Source organism: Myotis brandtii, unplaced genomic scaffold, assembly GCF_000412655.1.
Source record: "Myotis brandtii unplaced genomic scaffold, ASM41265v1 scaffold17, whole genome shotgun sequence".
Classification (NCBI taxonomy): Eukaryota; Metazoa; Chordata; class Mammalia; order Chiroptera; family Vespertilionidae; genus Myotis; species Myotis brandtii.
Genome location: NW_005356259.1, coordinates 10,252,056 through 10,268,049, shown reverse-complemented (window position 1 = coordinate 10,268,049; position 15,994 = coordinate 10,252,056). Strand labels below are relative to the sequence as shown.

The 15,994-nt window shown below is 41.1% G+C and overlaps 1 protein-coding gene across 1 annotated transcript; it reads left to right on the top strand.

Moving 5' to 3' along the window:
* Nucleotides 1-658: 658 nt before the first annotated feature.
* On the top strand, nucleotides 659-12,381 carry NFE2L3 (nuclear factor, erythroid 2-like 3). The gene is made up of 4 exons (XM_014537034.1): nucleotides 659-664; nucleotides 2,662-2,829; nucleotides 8,581-8,664; nucleotides 9,530-12,381. Exons 1-4 carry the CDS (start codon nucleotides 659-661, stop codon nucleotides 10,784-10,786), a joined length of 1,515 nt encoding a protein of 504 aa, XP_014392520.1. The 3' UTR covers nucleotides 10,787-12,381.
* Nucleotides 12,382-15,994: the final 3,613 nt, after the last annotated feature.

The following is a 15,994-nucleotide window of genomic DNA, read 5'->3' as shown; positions in this document are numbered from 1 at the left end:
GACCATAACTCTGCAGTGTACTCGTAAAACACATACGCTGTATCCCAGCCCCATGTCACTGAGTTGAGAAAAACAGGAAAAGAGAACAGTAATTACTGGCCACCAGTGGCTGGCATCGCTTTCTCTTGACATTCTGGTTGAGTTGCCAGCAGTTAGGCATTAATGGCAACTCTTCAGAATCAAAAAGCAGTTGAAAGGAGCAGTAATGTCTGTATAGCATCTTAAAATGGAAAACGTGCTTTTTCTCAACTAATTTCTTAAAATGTGAATTAGAAAATATCTGTTCACAGACAAGGAAACTGGGGGTCAAAGTGGCCCGCAGTCACTCAGCTGGTAAGAGTAGGATGAGCCTTTTTAACAGCAGTTTTGGGGCCTTCGCCCTCCTAGCCACAGGGCTTTGGTGGGGTTTGCAGACTCTGCCAATTATGTTACAGGCGTGATAGTCCTTTTTCACTTTCTAAATGGATATAATGTGGATCCTCCACCCCTCCTGCCTTGAGGTTCTGGCCTCTCCACTCTCCCCGCTGTTGTAAATTGGAAAGGGGATGCTGAGACTGAGTTGAGGGGGCAGAATGTTCATAAGGAAGTGCCTAGGCAGCTACCGCTGTGGAGGGGAGGAACGAAAGTGGGATTGACCCGAAGCAGAAGCCAAGCTGTGATGCAGGTAATGAAACCAGGAGCTTGAGGGCTAAAGTGGCCCACATCACGATTGTCCCACACTGAGCCAGGTGGCCAGGCCTCTATACCCTCCCTGTCCAGTTGAGGGAGGGATCTGAGTGCCCGGGAAGGGTGTGACCTTAGGTGAAGTCGCTCTCAGCAGTTGAGGCCTCTGTGAAGGCACAGCTGGAAGTGGTCCCCCCACAGGTCCCCAGCAGCTGCCACTGCCCCTCCTTGTGCATCGCACTCACCTGGGGGAAGTCCTCCCCTTGCTCACTGCTTGTAGCACATGTTTCTGCTAGCTTTGTGATAGGCTTGCAGTAACTGATAGTTGAATGACTAAGTGAAGGACTGGCTAACAAGATATTTATTGACTACGTAACCCTGTGCAAGTGAACGTTTCTCTCCTCCCCAGGTCAGTGGAGTTCAGTCTGCCATCGAGGTTCTTGATTGATATGCAGCCTCCGCTTTCCCCTGTGGCCTCAGAGACAGAGTGACCATTTGGGACAGTCCTGGCGTATGCCTGTTGCCCAGCTTAATTGTTTCTAGCACCTTCTCACCCTCAGAAGTGGACAGGTTTGGGTAATCAGTTATGTAGCTATTTATTTGTACCACTGCAGCCTGGGAACTGGAATGGGCCCTCTCAGAACTTCAACACTAGAGCAACCCGTCCCGCCCCAGGGCTCACCTCCTGTCTCTTCTGCTTCTCTCTAAGGGCCAAAGAGATAAAGGAAATGACAGGCAACAAAGCTCAAATTCCCACTCTGGGACTTGGCTCCTGGGCTCTTGTAGCTCCGCCTGCCTCCATCTTTAAGAGAACTCAGGCCTGGCTGGGTGGCTCAGGTGGTTGGAGCGTTGTCCCATACTCCAAAAGGCGGGCAGTTAGATTCCCAGTCAGGGCACATAATCAGGTTGGGGGGTTCAACCTCTGTTGGGACGCATGTGGGAGGCAGCCAGTCGATGATTCTCTCTCACCATTGATGTTTCTCAACCTCTGTTGGGACGCATGTGGGAGGCAGCCAGTCTGATTCTCTCTCACCATTGATGTTTCTCTTTTCTCTTCCTCTCCCTTCTTCTTTGAAATCAATAAAAATATATTTTAAAAAGGTCACTTCCACCTTATTCTGTTAGAAGCAATTCCCTAAGTCTAGCCCCCACACAGCGGGAGGGGGACTAAGCTTTAGCTCCTTGAGAAAAGAGTGTCAAATTATTTGTGGACGTATTGTAAAACCACCTTTACTGTTCAACGTCCATTTCTGCTTTTTAAAAACACCATTCGGAAATAAGAATAGGTAGATCTTCTACCCAAATCCTCAAATATCTTGCATCCGCTTGAAATATCTTGAAATAAAGGCTCTATGTGTTTTTTCTTTCAAAATCACTCCTGCCCCTGGTGCTTGGAGTTCATCCTGTCTTCCAGTGGGCCTTGCTCTGCAGCTGCCCTTTCTCCGAAGTCATCCCCTTACGAACGTACTCTGGTGTCTCTCATCTTCAAAACAAAACTCTACCCTGACCCATTTCTCCACTTCATAGCCAAAATCCTTGAATCAACTGTACTGTTTCACTTGTCACCTCCCATTTACTCTACACAGTATCATTTGGCTTCCTCCCTACACTATTTTTCAAAGGCCACTAACAGCCTTCCTATTGCCAAATCCAATGGATACTTTTGTCCGTCCTTGTGCAACCCCCAAGCAGCATTCATTGCACTCAACCACTCCATTCTTTTGAAACACTTGGACCCCTGGACATGGCTGTCCCCAGGCTCTCCCCCACCCCACCTCACTTCCTGTCCCCTCATGCTCGTTGCCTGCGTCTCCAAATGGATGCAGCAGTACTATTCAGCCCTTCCTGCCTTGTGCTTTCCTGGAGTCCCATTGGTTCCTGTATGCATGGGTTGATGTATTCCCCATTTATACCTCCAGTTCAAACCTTTGCTATAAATTCAACTTACTTGATGGAATATGGATTTCTACTTAGAACATTTTTTGGGTATTTTTCTAGGAGAATGAGGTATTAAGAGCTACGGGTCACAGTTCCCAGCAGGAGGAAAATGAGCAAAGTGTGTCAGCCCAAAAGGACAAATCACTACAGCAGCAGGGTGAAGATGAAACTAAAACAGCAGATACACCTGAGTGGGAGGCAGAAAAGACCACTGACACTAGGAATGAGGTAAGCATGTCAGAATACCCCAGCCTGGCCATTCTGGCCAAAAGGTAGATTTTCTAAGGCTTTGTCAGTATGTGTTGAGAATGAATTTTGTATATACGTATGACCTACTCTAAGCAAATCTGATATATGGAAAACACTCAGCTTTTGTTTTTTATTGTCGGAGTGGTTATTTGGTTTACAAAGGAATCAACCCATAGAATTAGTTAACTCTGTTTAAACTCAAGATAGTGTGTGTGTGCTCAGGTGTACCCCCAACCCCTCCAGGAACCTGCTAGCAGGTGTTATTAGTTGCATTTGCCATGGCAAGGGATAAAGAGATGGCTGATGTCCTGCATCCAGAAATCCTCACCCAGCCCCTTTCGGGCAAAGCACCCTCCCTACCAGCTGGGGCTTGGGCTCAAATCCTCACCAGTGTCCTGCTGAGCCATGCTCCACGGGCATCCATCCCGGAGCCCATGTTGTACCTCTCCACCTAGAGTTAAGGCCAGGCCCAGTGGGGACAGCCTCCTTTGCTCGTGTCTAACCACACTCTTGGCCATGAGAAGAGGAATAGGAGGGTGAACACCAGGAGCCAGGCTGATGGAGTGGATTCTTCCTGCAACCTGTGCTGCCCCTTCTTCCACGTGGGCCATACTCTGGTTTCTTCTCAGCCCTGCTGGGGTCCTAGCCCACAAGCCTGGCAAACAAGTGCTCCAAAGATGGGCATGGAGGCTCCAGACTTTAAACCACTTGGCACTCACCTAGAAGGTGTCCCAATGGCTTCTCAGCTATGACTGCCCCAGGTGGAGTTTGGGGCTGTGCTTTGACCCGCCTTGGAGGATGGGAGGTACCAGGCCTTGGCCCTTTTCAGAGAGTCCATCACTATCTCCTTGACCATGTGACATTACATCAAACATTACATGATTGATGGAGTGAAATCAGAAAACAGCTTTGCTCTTTGCCCACCCACTGTGCTTACCCCTCCAGCCTGTCCTATCCTATTCTAGGAGAGTGAATTCTTCCCTATACCTGGAGTGAAATTGGGGCAGTCCCCATGACTTACAGATAATAAAAATCTCTCTGATCATCCCACTGCAGCAAATGGTCAATAATATAATCCAGTGTAATTCTAAAAACTCTGAACAGAAATCCGGCTTCTCCGCTCCTGACTCATCCGCTGCAGCCTGAGCCTGTCCGAGGAGGAAAGTGTGTGTGTGGGTGTGTACACCTGCGTGTGGCCTATTTGTCCGTTTCCCCAGTCCTCCCTCCCTTGCTCACTAAGCTGCCTTCTCTGGGGTGTGGTGGGATAATAAGGGCTCAGGAAAGGGGTTTGACTGGCACTATTTGATACTGGTTTCTCTTGACCACAGGGTGTGTTTAAACTGTTTTTTGTTGGGTGGGCACTTTCATTCCATAGGTTCTTTGGAGACCCCCCCACAACTGGGAGTCCTTCTCTTGCCCATCTCTTGACAAGGACAAACGAATCTCCACCTCCAGGTGACCCTCTCCAGCAGCTGGTCTTGGAAACATGCCCCTCAGCCCCTGTCAGTCCAATCCCTCCCCTAAGCTCAGCCCTTGCTCAGCCTCTTGCCCTTTGTTTCTCAGGCAAGCTCTGGACACTCATCTACTGTTTTCCAAACTGCAGGAAATACACTCGCCACATTTCTAAGTGGTCTCCTAGGGTCCCTTTTTGTCCCTCTTAAGGAGAGAGGGGTGAGGAGCTCACTCCAAGGAACCCTCCCAATTAAGTGAAGACCCCATTCAGGCTTGCATTTCACTTTGAAGTGCAGAGGTAATTGCTCCTGCCTGTGCTTTCACCCACGTCTTCTCCCAGGCCTGTATTTCCTCATAATTTATGTACCCTTGGTGTGGCACTGCCCTACCCTAGCACCCCACCCCCCCCCCCCCCCCCCCCCCCCCACACACACACACACACAGCAGTTATTGTCACATCAACGCCAATGAACTTTTATATTAACAAAATGCTGAAAGGCGTTTTTTCAAAAGGAGACATTTCAGCCTACTTCCCACTTTACTCCTGAGTGTCCCAAAGTCTTTTTTTTTTTAGGGAGAAGATGTTTTTATCGCAGTCTTATCAGTTCATTGTTTTATAGATTTGTGCTGTTGCTTCATTTTTCTCCTGGGTGTGCCTTTGTCTTTGCTCCCTCACTGAGCTTCCCAGAAGAGCGGGAACTGTTTTTTACTTCTGTGAATTACCTGAAGTGACTCACTGCTAGATACAGAGTGGCATTCTTCACATGCTAATGAAGGGATCCAAGTAGGGAGCTTCCTTAGGGAATACAATTTAAATTAGGGAAAATATCAATTCGGACAGAACTTTCCAGAAACACATTAATTACTCAAAGCAAGGCATTTGTGCCTCAGTCCTTAAGTTCAGGTTTGGCTCTTCACTGTGCACCTCCATGTGCCTGGTGGATATGTCTTGTTTAGTTAGCATCAGTTTACAAAATTCTTTTACTGAGATGTTACTTAGTAGGTACTCTGACAGTTTGTTGAAATAGTATTTATTTCCCTTCAGGTGACAATCCTGGGTGATAACTAGGACAAATGACATGACTTGCTACTTAACCGTGACCTCTTTCTAGCCCCACTGTAGGCCGACTTAGACTGCTGGCTATTAATGAAGAATAAATACACTAAATGTAGGTTAACTGATCTGAAAAGATTTTCTTCTCACTAAAGACAATTTGAAGTTTACAGTAATGTTTCATATTTTAAAAGATATGTCATAAAGTTAAGTGTGTCCACCATATTCTTTAAATACTCCTAGAGTGATCTCTGTTCAAAATGCAATGTATTTTTGACCCAAAACAGAACTGTATGTTTGTATTTTATGTTAAGATTTCTAAGAGTCAGTCTTAAGAAAGAAGACTGACCACTCCCTGGCAATCTAAATCAAATTTAATGTAATATGTCTTTTGGATTAATTGTAAGAATAGCTGAGTGTCCATTTTTGTGCAAGATCTGTACTCACCTGAACAGAAAAAACTCAGCAATTAGATTTAGAAATGGATTAACCAAGTTCTATGAAAACAAATGTTTCTAACAGAATGATGTCCACAGTTGAGGCTCTCAGAAACAAGGCACATGCCCATGAGATTCTGAAGTGAATGAGGGGATTGTGTTTTTTTTAAAACAGGTGAGGGCAGGTTTAAGGGAAACACTGAGGTAATAGGGAGTCCCGCTCCCAGGGACTTGCAACAACATGAAGCCATTACTACCATTACCACCATCAGGACAAAAGGGGACCTGGGAGGCATAGAGCTCAGTGAGAGCTGGAATTGATCAGCGGAAGCTATTGTCTCTAAGGTACTCTGTTGCTCCTCCCATCTCTTGCCTCTGTCTCCTGTGGACCCAACCAGAGGGCTGGATCAGTAGGGGTTAAACCAGCCGTGGGCAAACTACGGAAAACTAAAAAAAAAAAGACCGTACCCTTTTATGTAATGATGTTTACTTTGAATTTATATTAGTTCACACAAACACTCTATCCATGCTTTTGTTCCGGCCCTCCAGTCCAGTTTAAGAACCCATTGTGGCCCTGAGTCAAAAAGTTTGCCCACCCCTGGGTTAACCCCTTGGCCCACTGTGTCCAGGGGCATTGAAGAAGAGGGAACAGGAAAAAGATTTAATGAAACACATTTTTGACTAGCCTGAAGGGCTCAGTCAGTCCATAATTTATTTTAAGCAGAATGATCCTCATACCCTTACTTCTATATTCTAAATATTAAGGCTTTCTTTACTGCAAATAATGTTACTTACCCACCACTAAGGATTGTTTTTGCAGGAATCCAGATGTATGCTGATGTTATCTATTCTCAGACACTTGAGACCATTAGCAAATTTTGGTAAACATTTGGCCAGGACTAAGCAAGTTTGGGGTCCTCAACAGAAGTAATAGAATACTTCTAAAATTTCTCGAAATTAGGAATCATTTCAAATAACAATTCAATTGGTGAAGTAGTCCACTACCCAATAAGAATGTATAATTGCCAGTTAAAGAAGAGCAAGAAATCTTACCCACCAATTTAGCTTAAACATTCCTACAGCATCCATAGAAAGCCTTTGCATTTATTCCTTGTATTACAATGAAATAGCTTGAAAACATGGCTTCATAGAACCAAGATGTTTGGTGGGAAAGGAAACCAAGTATTTGTACACACATACACCGCAGACCAACTGGTATGAATCTTCAAAACTGAAAACCCTAAAGTAAAAAGTTAGGGGTAGAAGTGATGCACAGCACAAGTCAGGAATGTGGCTTACAAACCTGTAATGATAATCGCCATGGCACACCAAAAGCGGTAATCCTGGATAAAATATAACGGGCAACATTTTTAGTGCACAGTGGAACTCAAAAGCAAGAAAGCGAAAGTCCACAGATACAAGAAACAAAGAAGGGACTCAAACCTACAATTTAAAATAATTGGGCACCAAACGGAGGAACCTCAAGGAGGAATTGGATCCAGATGTCATAAGTGGGGTTAAATGAATGGAAAGTATCTTAAGCCTGTGCCTGGGGCACCTGGGTTCCCTGCTTATGAGCTCTTTGGTTCAGGAAATAGGGACTAGGACAGTGGTCGGCAAACTGCGGCCCCTTGATTGTGGTTCTTCCACAAAATACCACGTGCGGGCGCGCACGTACAGTGCGATTGAAACTTCGTGGCCACACTCAAGGGGCCAAAGAGCCGCATGTGGCTCACGAGCCGCAGTTTGCCGACCACTGGACTAGGAGACAAAGCAAGGAAACTGTCTACCCCTTAGAAAACAGAACCCCAAATGGGCTCCAAAGCCAGCTATAGAGTCTGATCCACACCATTACCATCAGGAACCCTGAGCAAAGAAAGCAAAGTTGAGAAAATGATGCAAAGACTGGTCCTTGCAGAGAAAAACAAAACTGCTTGATAAGTTGGTAGCCCTTGAAATGTGTGATTCCTACAGAAATAGCTCTCAACAAAGCTGAGCTCTCTGGTAGTCCCAGGAGAGATTAGAAAGCATGAAAGAGAAGCAGTTTTGAAGATTCCAGCAAAATATTTCCAAAATTAAAATGATCCTGACTCAGATTAATGGAATATAGTCCCAAGCAGACTAAATACAAAATTCCAAACATATCAAAGTGAAATGGTAGGACAAGAAAGAATTAAGAAAAAAAATCATTAAAGTTAGCTGAGGAAAAAAAATTGGCTATAAAATGACTGCAAGCAAATCAATAATAATAAATGCCATGGGACAAAAGTACTGAGGGAAAACCTTAAGCCGGATCATCTCACCAAATAGACTATTATTTAAAGATGAAGGCAAAATAACTCAAGGTTATAAAAACTAGCATTTACTACTTGAGGCTCCAAAAAGCTATCGAAGGAGCTATTTCAGCAAGGAAGGAACTTTGAAGGCAGGAGATGACACAATGGTGAGTTGGTCATTTTGGTACATCTAAATACATACTTGACTGTAAAGTCACAAAATTCTGTAGCAGATTTGGAGAGTCAGCTGTGGAGGGGCAAAGTAAGTTGGAACAATTCTAGCCAAAAATTATATGAAGATGGTTAGGGCAGGAATAGGGGAGGAGTTATGAGTTGAAGGTTCTTATTTAAGGGTATGAGAATATTGATACCTAAAGGAGGGGTATAAAAACCCCAAGATCAGGCTAAAAATACAGAGATAAGATCTAGTTGTCCTTTCCAGATAAAACCTAGAGCCCCAGGCAACCACTTCAGTCTTTTAATGACTGATGCATCTTTTGTGTTTTTCTAGAGATATCTAAATGGGACTGACACATCTCTCTCTCTGGAAGACTTACTTCAGTTGCTTTCATCACAGCCTGAAAATTCAGTGGAGGTAACTGGAAGATTGGCTTTTATCCTTGCAGGAATATCTCTGCACTGACCTCTCAATAAATAGAACCTTTATACCTGGATGATATAGTTTAAACTAATGCATTATTACTATTTGAGCACACAGACTTAGGATTACTTTTTATTTAATATATTTTATTGATTTTTTACAGAGAATTGAACCTGGGACCCTTGAGTCCGCAGACTGACGCTCTATCCACTGAACCAAACCGGCCAGGGCAGGATTACTTTTTATATAAACACTTCAACTTTGGAGAATTAGCCAAATATGTAAATACTATTCCTCCAAGTAATCACAAAGGTCTAATCAAATTAGCATAATTCATATTGAATCAAATTTATATAATTCACATAAAATCAAAATGGCTGTAAACATTTGACAAACTAAGCCATGGCTTTATTTTCCTGGTAGCATTTGTGTCATCACTTTATTGGTCTGATCTTTTTTAAAAGACACACACACACCCAACCAACACTACTTCACTATTGCTATTATCCATGATCCTCCAGTCCAGTGTGGATTTAGATTGCCAACAGATAGGATGAGAGTGGCATCTTATACAGTAGTAAAATATACAGTAAGAGTATAATATTAGAATGTTATAACTAACCTAATTATAAATTGCCGTATTAGAACCAACCTTTCCCCAAATATAGCATATCTTGACTTGGGTTCACACAATGTATTGAGTTGCCCATATTATTTAACTGGGTGAAGTTGTTATAGCCAACAGCATATCCCTACTTACAGAGGAGCAGACAAAACTGAGGAAAGAAAATGGTGTATTGGGTACTAGAACTATTGAAATTGAACTATGTGTATTAAAGTGCTCTTTTCCCTTTTTCAGGGCATCTCCCTGGGAGATATTCCTCTTCTCCCAGGAAGTATCAATGATGGCATGAATTCTTCAGCATACTACAATGTGAATTTTAGCCAGGCTATAAGTCATGATGTCAATCTCCATGAGGCCATGTTGCTATATCCAGACAATACATTTAGAAGAGACGCAGTAGGAAGGACTTCACAGCCACAGGAACCATTTCTGCAGTTAAATTCTCACACCACCAATCCTGCACAGACCCTTCCTGGAACTAATTTGACAGGATTTCTTCCACCTGTTGACCATCAGATAAGGAATCTAACAAGCCACGACCTTCTATATGACCTTGATATAAATATATTTGATGAGATAAATTCAATGTCTTTGGCGACGGAAGGTTTTGATTCCATGGAGGTTTCTCACCTTTTTGGAGAACCCGATTCTGATTCTGGGCTTTCCTTAAATTCAAGCCATAATAGCACCTCTGTCACCAATCCTAATTCCCGTGTGTGTGACAGTGCTAGAGGTTCTAGTAGTGACCTTGAATCTCTTTCCCACCATGCTTTAGAAGGGGCTGTAGGTGGCTACTACCCAGAGCCCAGTAAGATTCGTCACATTGATCTTAGTAGTGATTCTACTTTCCACGGGGACCTTGCATTTCAACATATATTCCATAACCACACTTACCACTTACAGTCAAGTGTACCAGAATCCACTTCTGAGTCTTTTTCATGGCCTGGGAAGTCACAGAAAATAAAAAGTAGGTACCTGAATGACACAGACAGAAACTTAAGCCGTGATGAACGCCGTGCTAAAGCTCTGCACATCCCTTTTTCTGTAGATGAAATTGTCCACATGCCTGTTGATTCTTTCAATAGTATGCTAAGCAGGTACTACCTGACAGATTTACAAGTGTCACTCATCCGTGATATTAGACGAAGAGGGAAAAATAAAGTTGCCGCTCAGAACTGTCGAAAGCGCAAACTGGACATAATTTTGAATCTAGAAGATGATGTATGTAACTTGCAAGCGAAGAAGGAAACCCTCAAGAGCGAGCGAGCCCAGTGTAACAAAGCCATTAATATCATGAAACAGAAACTGCACGACCTTTATCATGATATTCTTAGCAGGTTAAGAGATGATGAAGGTCGGCCCGTCAATCCAAACCAATATGCTCTTCAATGCAGCCATGACGGAAGTGTTTTGATTGTACCCAAGGAACTGGTGACCTCAGGCTACAAAAAGGAAACTCAAAAGGGAAAGAGAAAAAGTGAGAGAAATTGAAAATAGACTGATTCCATTAATATGTATAAAGTAGTAATAATGCTATATGGATCACAAACCACTGAAACTGCTTCAAGGTTTGCTCAAGCATCTTTTTAAGCACTGTTACTTGAATCACTTAAGGCTACATTTTGAAGCTTATATGGACAAGTTTAGGACTTCAAGAGCAGACGTGGGAAATCTGGGGAAAGCCTCTTCTCCCCATGAAGTCCTCCTATGTTATATGCACAATTCATAAATATGTACAGAGAAAGGTGACAAAAACTTGATAGGACTATCTACTCACTTTGGTAGCCATTTTCTAGTAAGATGGTCACTTTAAACGTAACACTGGGTGTAATTATTTTAAAATGTATTTTAGTTTTTAACTTGAAGTGCAAAGTAGCCTTAACATTCTCATTTAGTTAGCACTGAAGTATAGTGAACTTTTCAAAAGCTATTTTATTAATACTTAAATTATAACTTTTTCTCTGTGGAAATGAATTTTATACTTGAATTTATTTAAAAAGTTAACTTTTCCCTTATATACAGAAATTCTAAGCAAATTTACCTTGGCTATTATTTCCTCCAAAATACCCATTCAGGAATACAGGTAAATATCTAGCAAAATAGGGCAGCATATTAAGACTCAATCCAAGTTGAACTCAACATAGTCTGTTAAACTAGTAAGGGAAATCCCCACTTGGACTTAACAATACTATGTGAAATAAAGACTATAAATGGCCAAATTATAAACCATGGTGTCAAAAAAAATGCATTAGGCCTTAATGGCTGAGAACAAAGACCTCTACAGTCACAGGTTTGAGAGATAGAGCACGGCTACCAGTGTATAGCTCGTCACTGCCAGGCAAGTAAGGCAGCCTGTAGGCATGACCTCACATCCGTAACATTGATGTCTCACCACAAAACTCACATAGATTCATGTGAAAACATTAGAGGCCATACATGAACACAAACCAAACAGGGGAAGAGTCGATGAGCATAGACTACAACCAAAGAACTGGAAATACTGAAACCACATGAAACAGGACAGTAAAATAAACAAGTGGATGGACTTGAACGTAAAAGCCACTAATCCTAGAAATAATGGAATTGAAATGCAAGTTAACATGAACACTTAATGTTTGATTTCAAAATAAGGTTGTCAGATATGAGATTTGCCTAACAATGTAAAAATCAAAAGTCAAAGTATTATCTTGGTTTGCAAAAATGCAGTTTTATAAGAGTGGATTTTTTATAATAAACTTTTCTCCACTTTTAATTGGGCCTAACCATTTCTTTCAAACCCTAGATTTTGCCACAATAATGCTCCTAGATACATCACTCTTCAGTTTTGTACAATCACATTAAATGTTGATAGGCTGGCTCTGCAAAGGAGTACTCTCTAGATGTCTGTTCTTTAAACCACAGCTTTAGGGCACTTTATGACAAATGATTTAAAGTCTACAAATGTAAGATTCTACAGTACTGATTTACGTGAAGACTTCAAAACTGTTAATCCTATTACTCAAATTTTGTCTGTCAGGCTCCCCAAATCCCTGGAACTACCAAGACCACAATAAAATATAGGTGAACATCAAATTGGCAAAAAAAAAGGGGGGGGGTCATGTAGTGGAGCAAGCTTTTTAACAACAAAACTATCACTCTGGAAGTTACTTTGGTCCATTATAACCTAAGGTCAACAAGTCACACCTCGAATTTCCCATTACCCCACACAAAATCAGATTCAGGATAAATTGAAGCTGCTTACTCAATTATCCTTGACAATCCAGTGTTAGCAATGGAAATCTCCAAGATTTTAGTTTGAATTCTCTATTTAGATTAAGGAACATAACACATAGGTTGACTTAACTGCTTTACTGGTTCAGTAGTCTCAACATACATGTTATTCTGAAATTGAGGATAGTTATCAGAAAAAGGAATCCAATCTATACAGCTTCAGACATCAGGAACTGATCATTTTCAAAAGGCCAACTTCTAATTGAAGTTGTGTGCATTTTACAGGGTGAAACTACTGACCCATTCCTTCTTTAATAGCTAAACCAGACCAGTTAATCTTAACATGAGTAGGCAATTAAGACTTTGAACTGAGAAACAATTCCATCAAAACAAGGTTTGTAGAAAATGTGTTCCCAATTATTTGGTATGAGGTTTAAAAACAAACCTTAAGTGGCCCATGAGATCTAGACCCTTAAGATGAGCAGCTTTGTTTGCAGTTAGCCCTTGGCTTCCTTAAAGCATTTTCTATGGCATTTTCCTTGAAGCATCTTTCTCTTCTCAATTTAGTTGACTGACCCAAACCAAAATTCCATTTTAAATTCTAACAAAGCTATTACCTCCTTCAAATATAGTATTCCTGAAATTATCATAAAACCCCCATTTGTTTATAAGTGAAATCCAGCAGAGCATCCCAGGCTTGGCATCTCATTTCCTTCCTGCACCCATCAAAAGGTCCTGCTAAACATCCTCAACAAGCAAGATGAAATTTTGGGGCAAGTATATAAAATCAACATGTTGAGCTCAAACAAGACCCTCTAGCTGTTAGTGTTATCTCTGGAAAGATGCGTAACCCACTTTTTAACTGTTACTAAAGAACTTTTTTAAAGCCTCCCTAAATTACTGAACTTAAACATTTAGTACAAGCACTAATTGTTAGAGTAATTTTTAGAGGGCAACTTGACTTGCATTCCAAAACCAAACTGGGTTATTGAAAATCTCACATGAAGATCCAGTTCTAAGATCCGTGTGGGAGCCAGCTTTCTAATCATGCTTGCTCCTCGGTAATCATGAGTAAACTATCTATGCAACCATCAGAATACACAATAGTGTGACTTAGTAGCATCGGCCCTATTTTGAGATTTTTTATTCTTGGGATTGCTGAGAGAAAATAGCCAAAACCAGCTTGCCAGCCCTGTCATGCCATTTGGATGAAACTTCCCAGTTGTCACCACTGCAATTTTGACCTTCAACCAGGATCAGGTAAATTGCTTTCAAATTGTTAACTTGTAAATACCGAGATCACTAGTTTATTGGTCTTTATGCAGCATTGTTTCTTATGCCTATTTTTGTCCTATCAGCAATACTTTTGGTATGCCAGACAAAAGAAAAAGGTTTAAAGTACTGCCCCAAAGTTCCCTTCCTTTAGAAGGGAAATTGTTTCAATAGCCACTTCATTTAGTTTATTAGGTGTTAACACTTTAAAATCCTCACCAGAGGGTATTTTTCCCATTGATATTTAGAGTGGGAGGGAAGAGAAAAATGACTCATTGCCTCCTGTAGTGCGCCCCTGGTTGGGGGCCGGGATCAAGCCTGTAACCCAGATACATGCCCTTGACCAGAATTGAACCTGTAAACCCTTTCGTCTGTGGGCTGATGCTCTACCCACTGAGCCAAAACAGTGCATATCTGTTGCTTAAGGGTTGGGTGTTTTAAGGTTTCTGACTTCATTTACACCTCAAAGTCCAACTTAGTTGTCAAGCTAGACACTTCTGAAACCTTCAAAGTTATTTTCCTAATGTGAAGCAGAGTATTCAACAGTTTACTTGAATATTTATTTGAAACAAAAACAGCTTTTGTTAGCCATCCTTAGTTTGACTTACCTGATACTTCATATTATCAAAACCAAAGAAAATGAGACATCCTTGGTATCTCATGTTTTTATGCTTTTTGTTATTTTAGGTAAATATTGAAGAAAGTCACTCACTAAATTTTATCCATCATGCTTAAACCCTTTAAAGACAGCTACCCAATACTCGGTGTAAAATGCAATACCACTTTAAGAAACTAGAATGACAAATTTTAATTTGGACCACTCTGTTTAAAAGCCTGTAATACATTTTTAAAACGGCACCAGGGACGTTGAACGCACATGGTAAAGCCAGAAAACTATAGCAGCATTCCAACGCTGAATATAGTGTATAAAAGAATGGAATTTTTATTAGGGACAGCCAATAACGTCCACAATGGTTTTCTCATGTCTATTAAAAGAAAAAAATGGCAATATGTACAGTTTTGTGAAACTGCTTTAAAAACCTAAGGGATGGCAATTCTTTAGACAACTGAATGTTTATAGAACAAGATTCACACATTTTATGTGTAAACATTACACCAAGTTATTTGGATACAAAAGTATTTATTTTATAAAACTTTATATTTAAAATAGAACTTTAATCTGTCTACTCACAAAACCTAATTTAAAACATGATACATTTATCTCTCTGGCTGATTTGATGTTATTTTTACAAACAATACTCAACTTGTAATTGTTTTATATTAAGAGCCTATACTAAATGAAGTTTGTATTTTATCAGAAAACATTTGCCTTTAATCTTAAAAGAGTGCTTTTTTAAATGAAGGCACCAACAACTACTTTCAGATGGTACAGAATTTCTTATTTCTCGAAGACTCTGTGGTTGACCACTTCTTCATTAGTTACCTGCAGCAAGACACCTTCCTGCCAAAGGAAAAAAAAAGTATCTGAAGAAGTTTATCATGTTTGTCCAAAGAACCTAAATAACTTCTGTGGTGGTCTTAGGATCAAAGAAGACTCACTGGTGCATACAGCAGAATATGCCCTGATTATCACTTTCCTGAAAAGGCAATAAAGCCAGGCAATCAAACTCTGATGACATTTAAGAAATGAATTTCAGCAGCGAACCTATATCTTTCCTATAAGATAGGGAATTGGGAAAGAATCACCACATTCATACCCCAGTATTTAGTATTAAATGCATACAGGATTCATAATGTAGACAGACACTGTAAATATAAACTATTATCTGATTCAACCATTTAGCCCTACCTATCTCCTTAGCCTAGTCCTGATAAGCATGTAAAACTAGAACCCTATTGAGTAAAGCAAAATGTTTTAATAAAAACCCCAGTTCACTCAAAATGCTTGATCCAAGAAATGTGAATACACATGGATGTTAACGATGGGAAATTTCATGGTTTATTGAGCTTGCAGCCTAACTTTTACCTACCATTTTACTACCAACACCACTGAAGGAACCAAGAAAAGCTTTATTAATCACTTGGCTTGCCTCAGCTGTTGAAATGAAGCACTTTACAGTCTTTGTGGCAGCAGAATATACTTGTCCATGGTTCATATCAATGCTAAAATTCCAGCAGGGAAAAAAATGATATGTTAAGCACCTGAATCTTCATAGAGGGAGAGGGGGATGGGAAAGAAAGAAAAGGGGGGGGGGG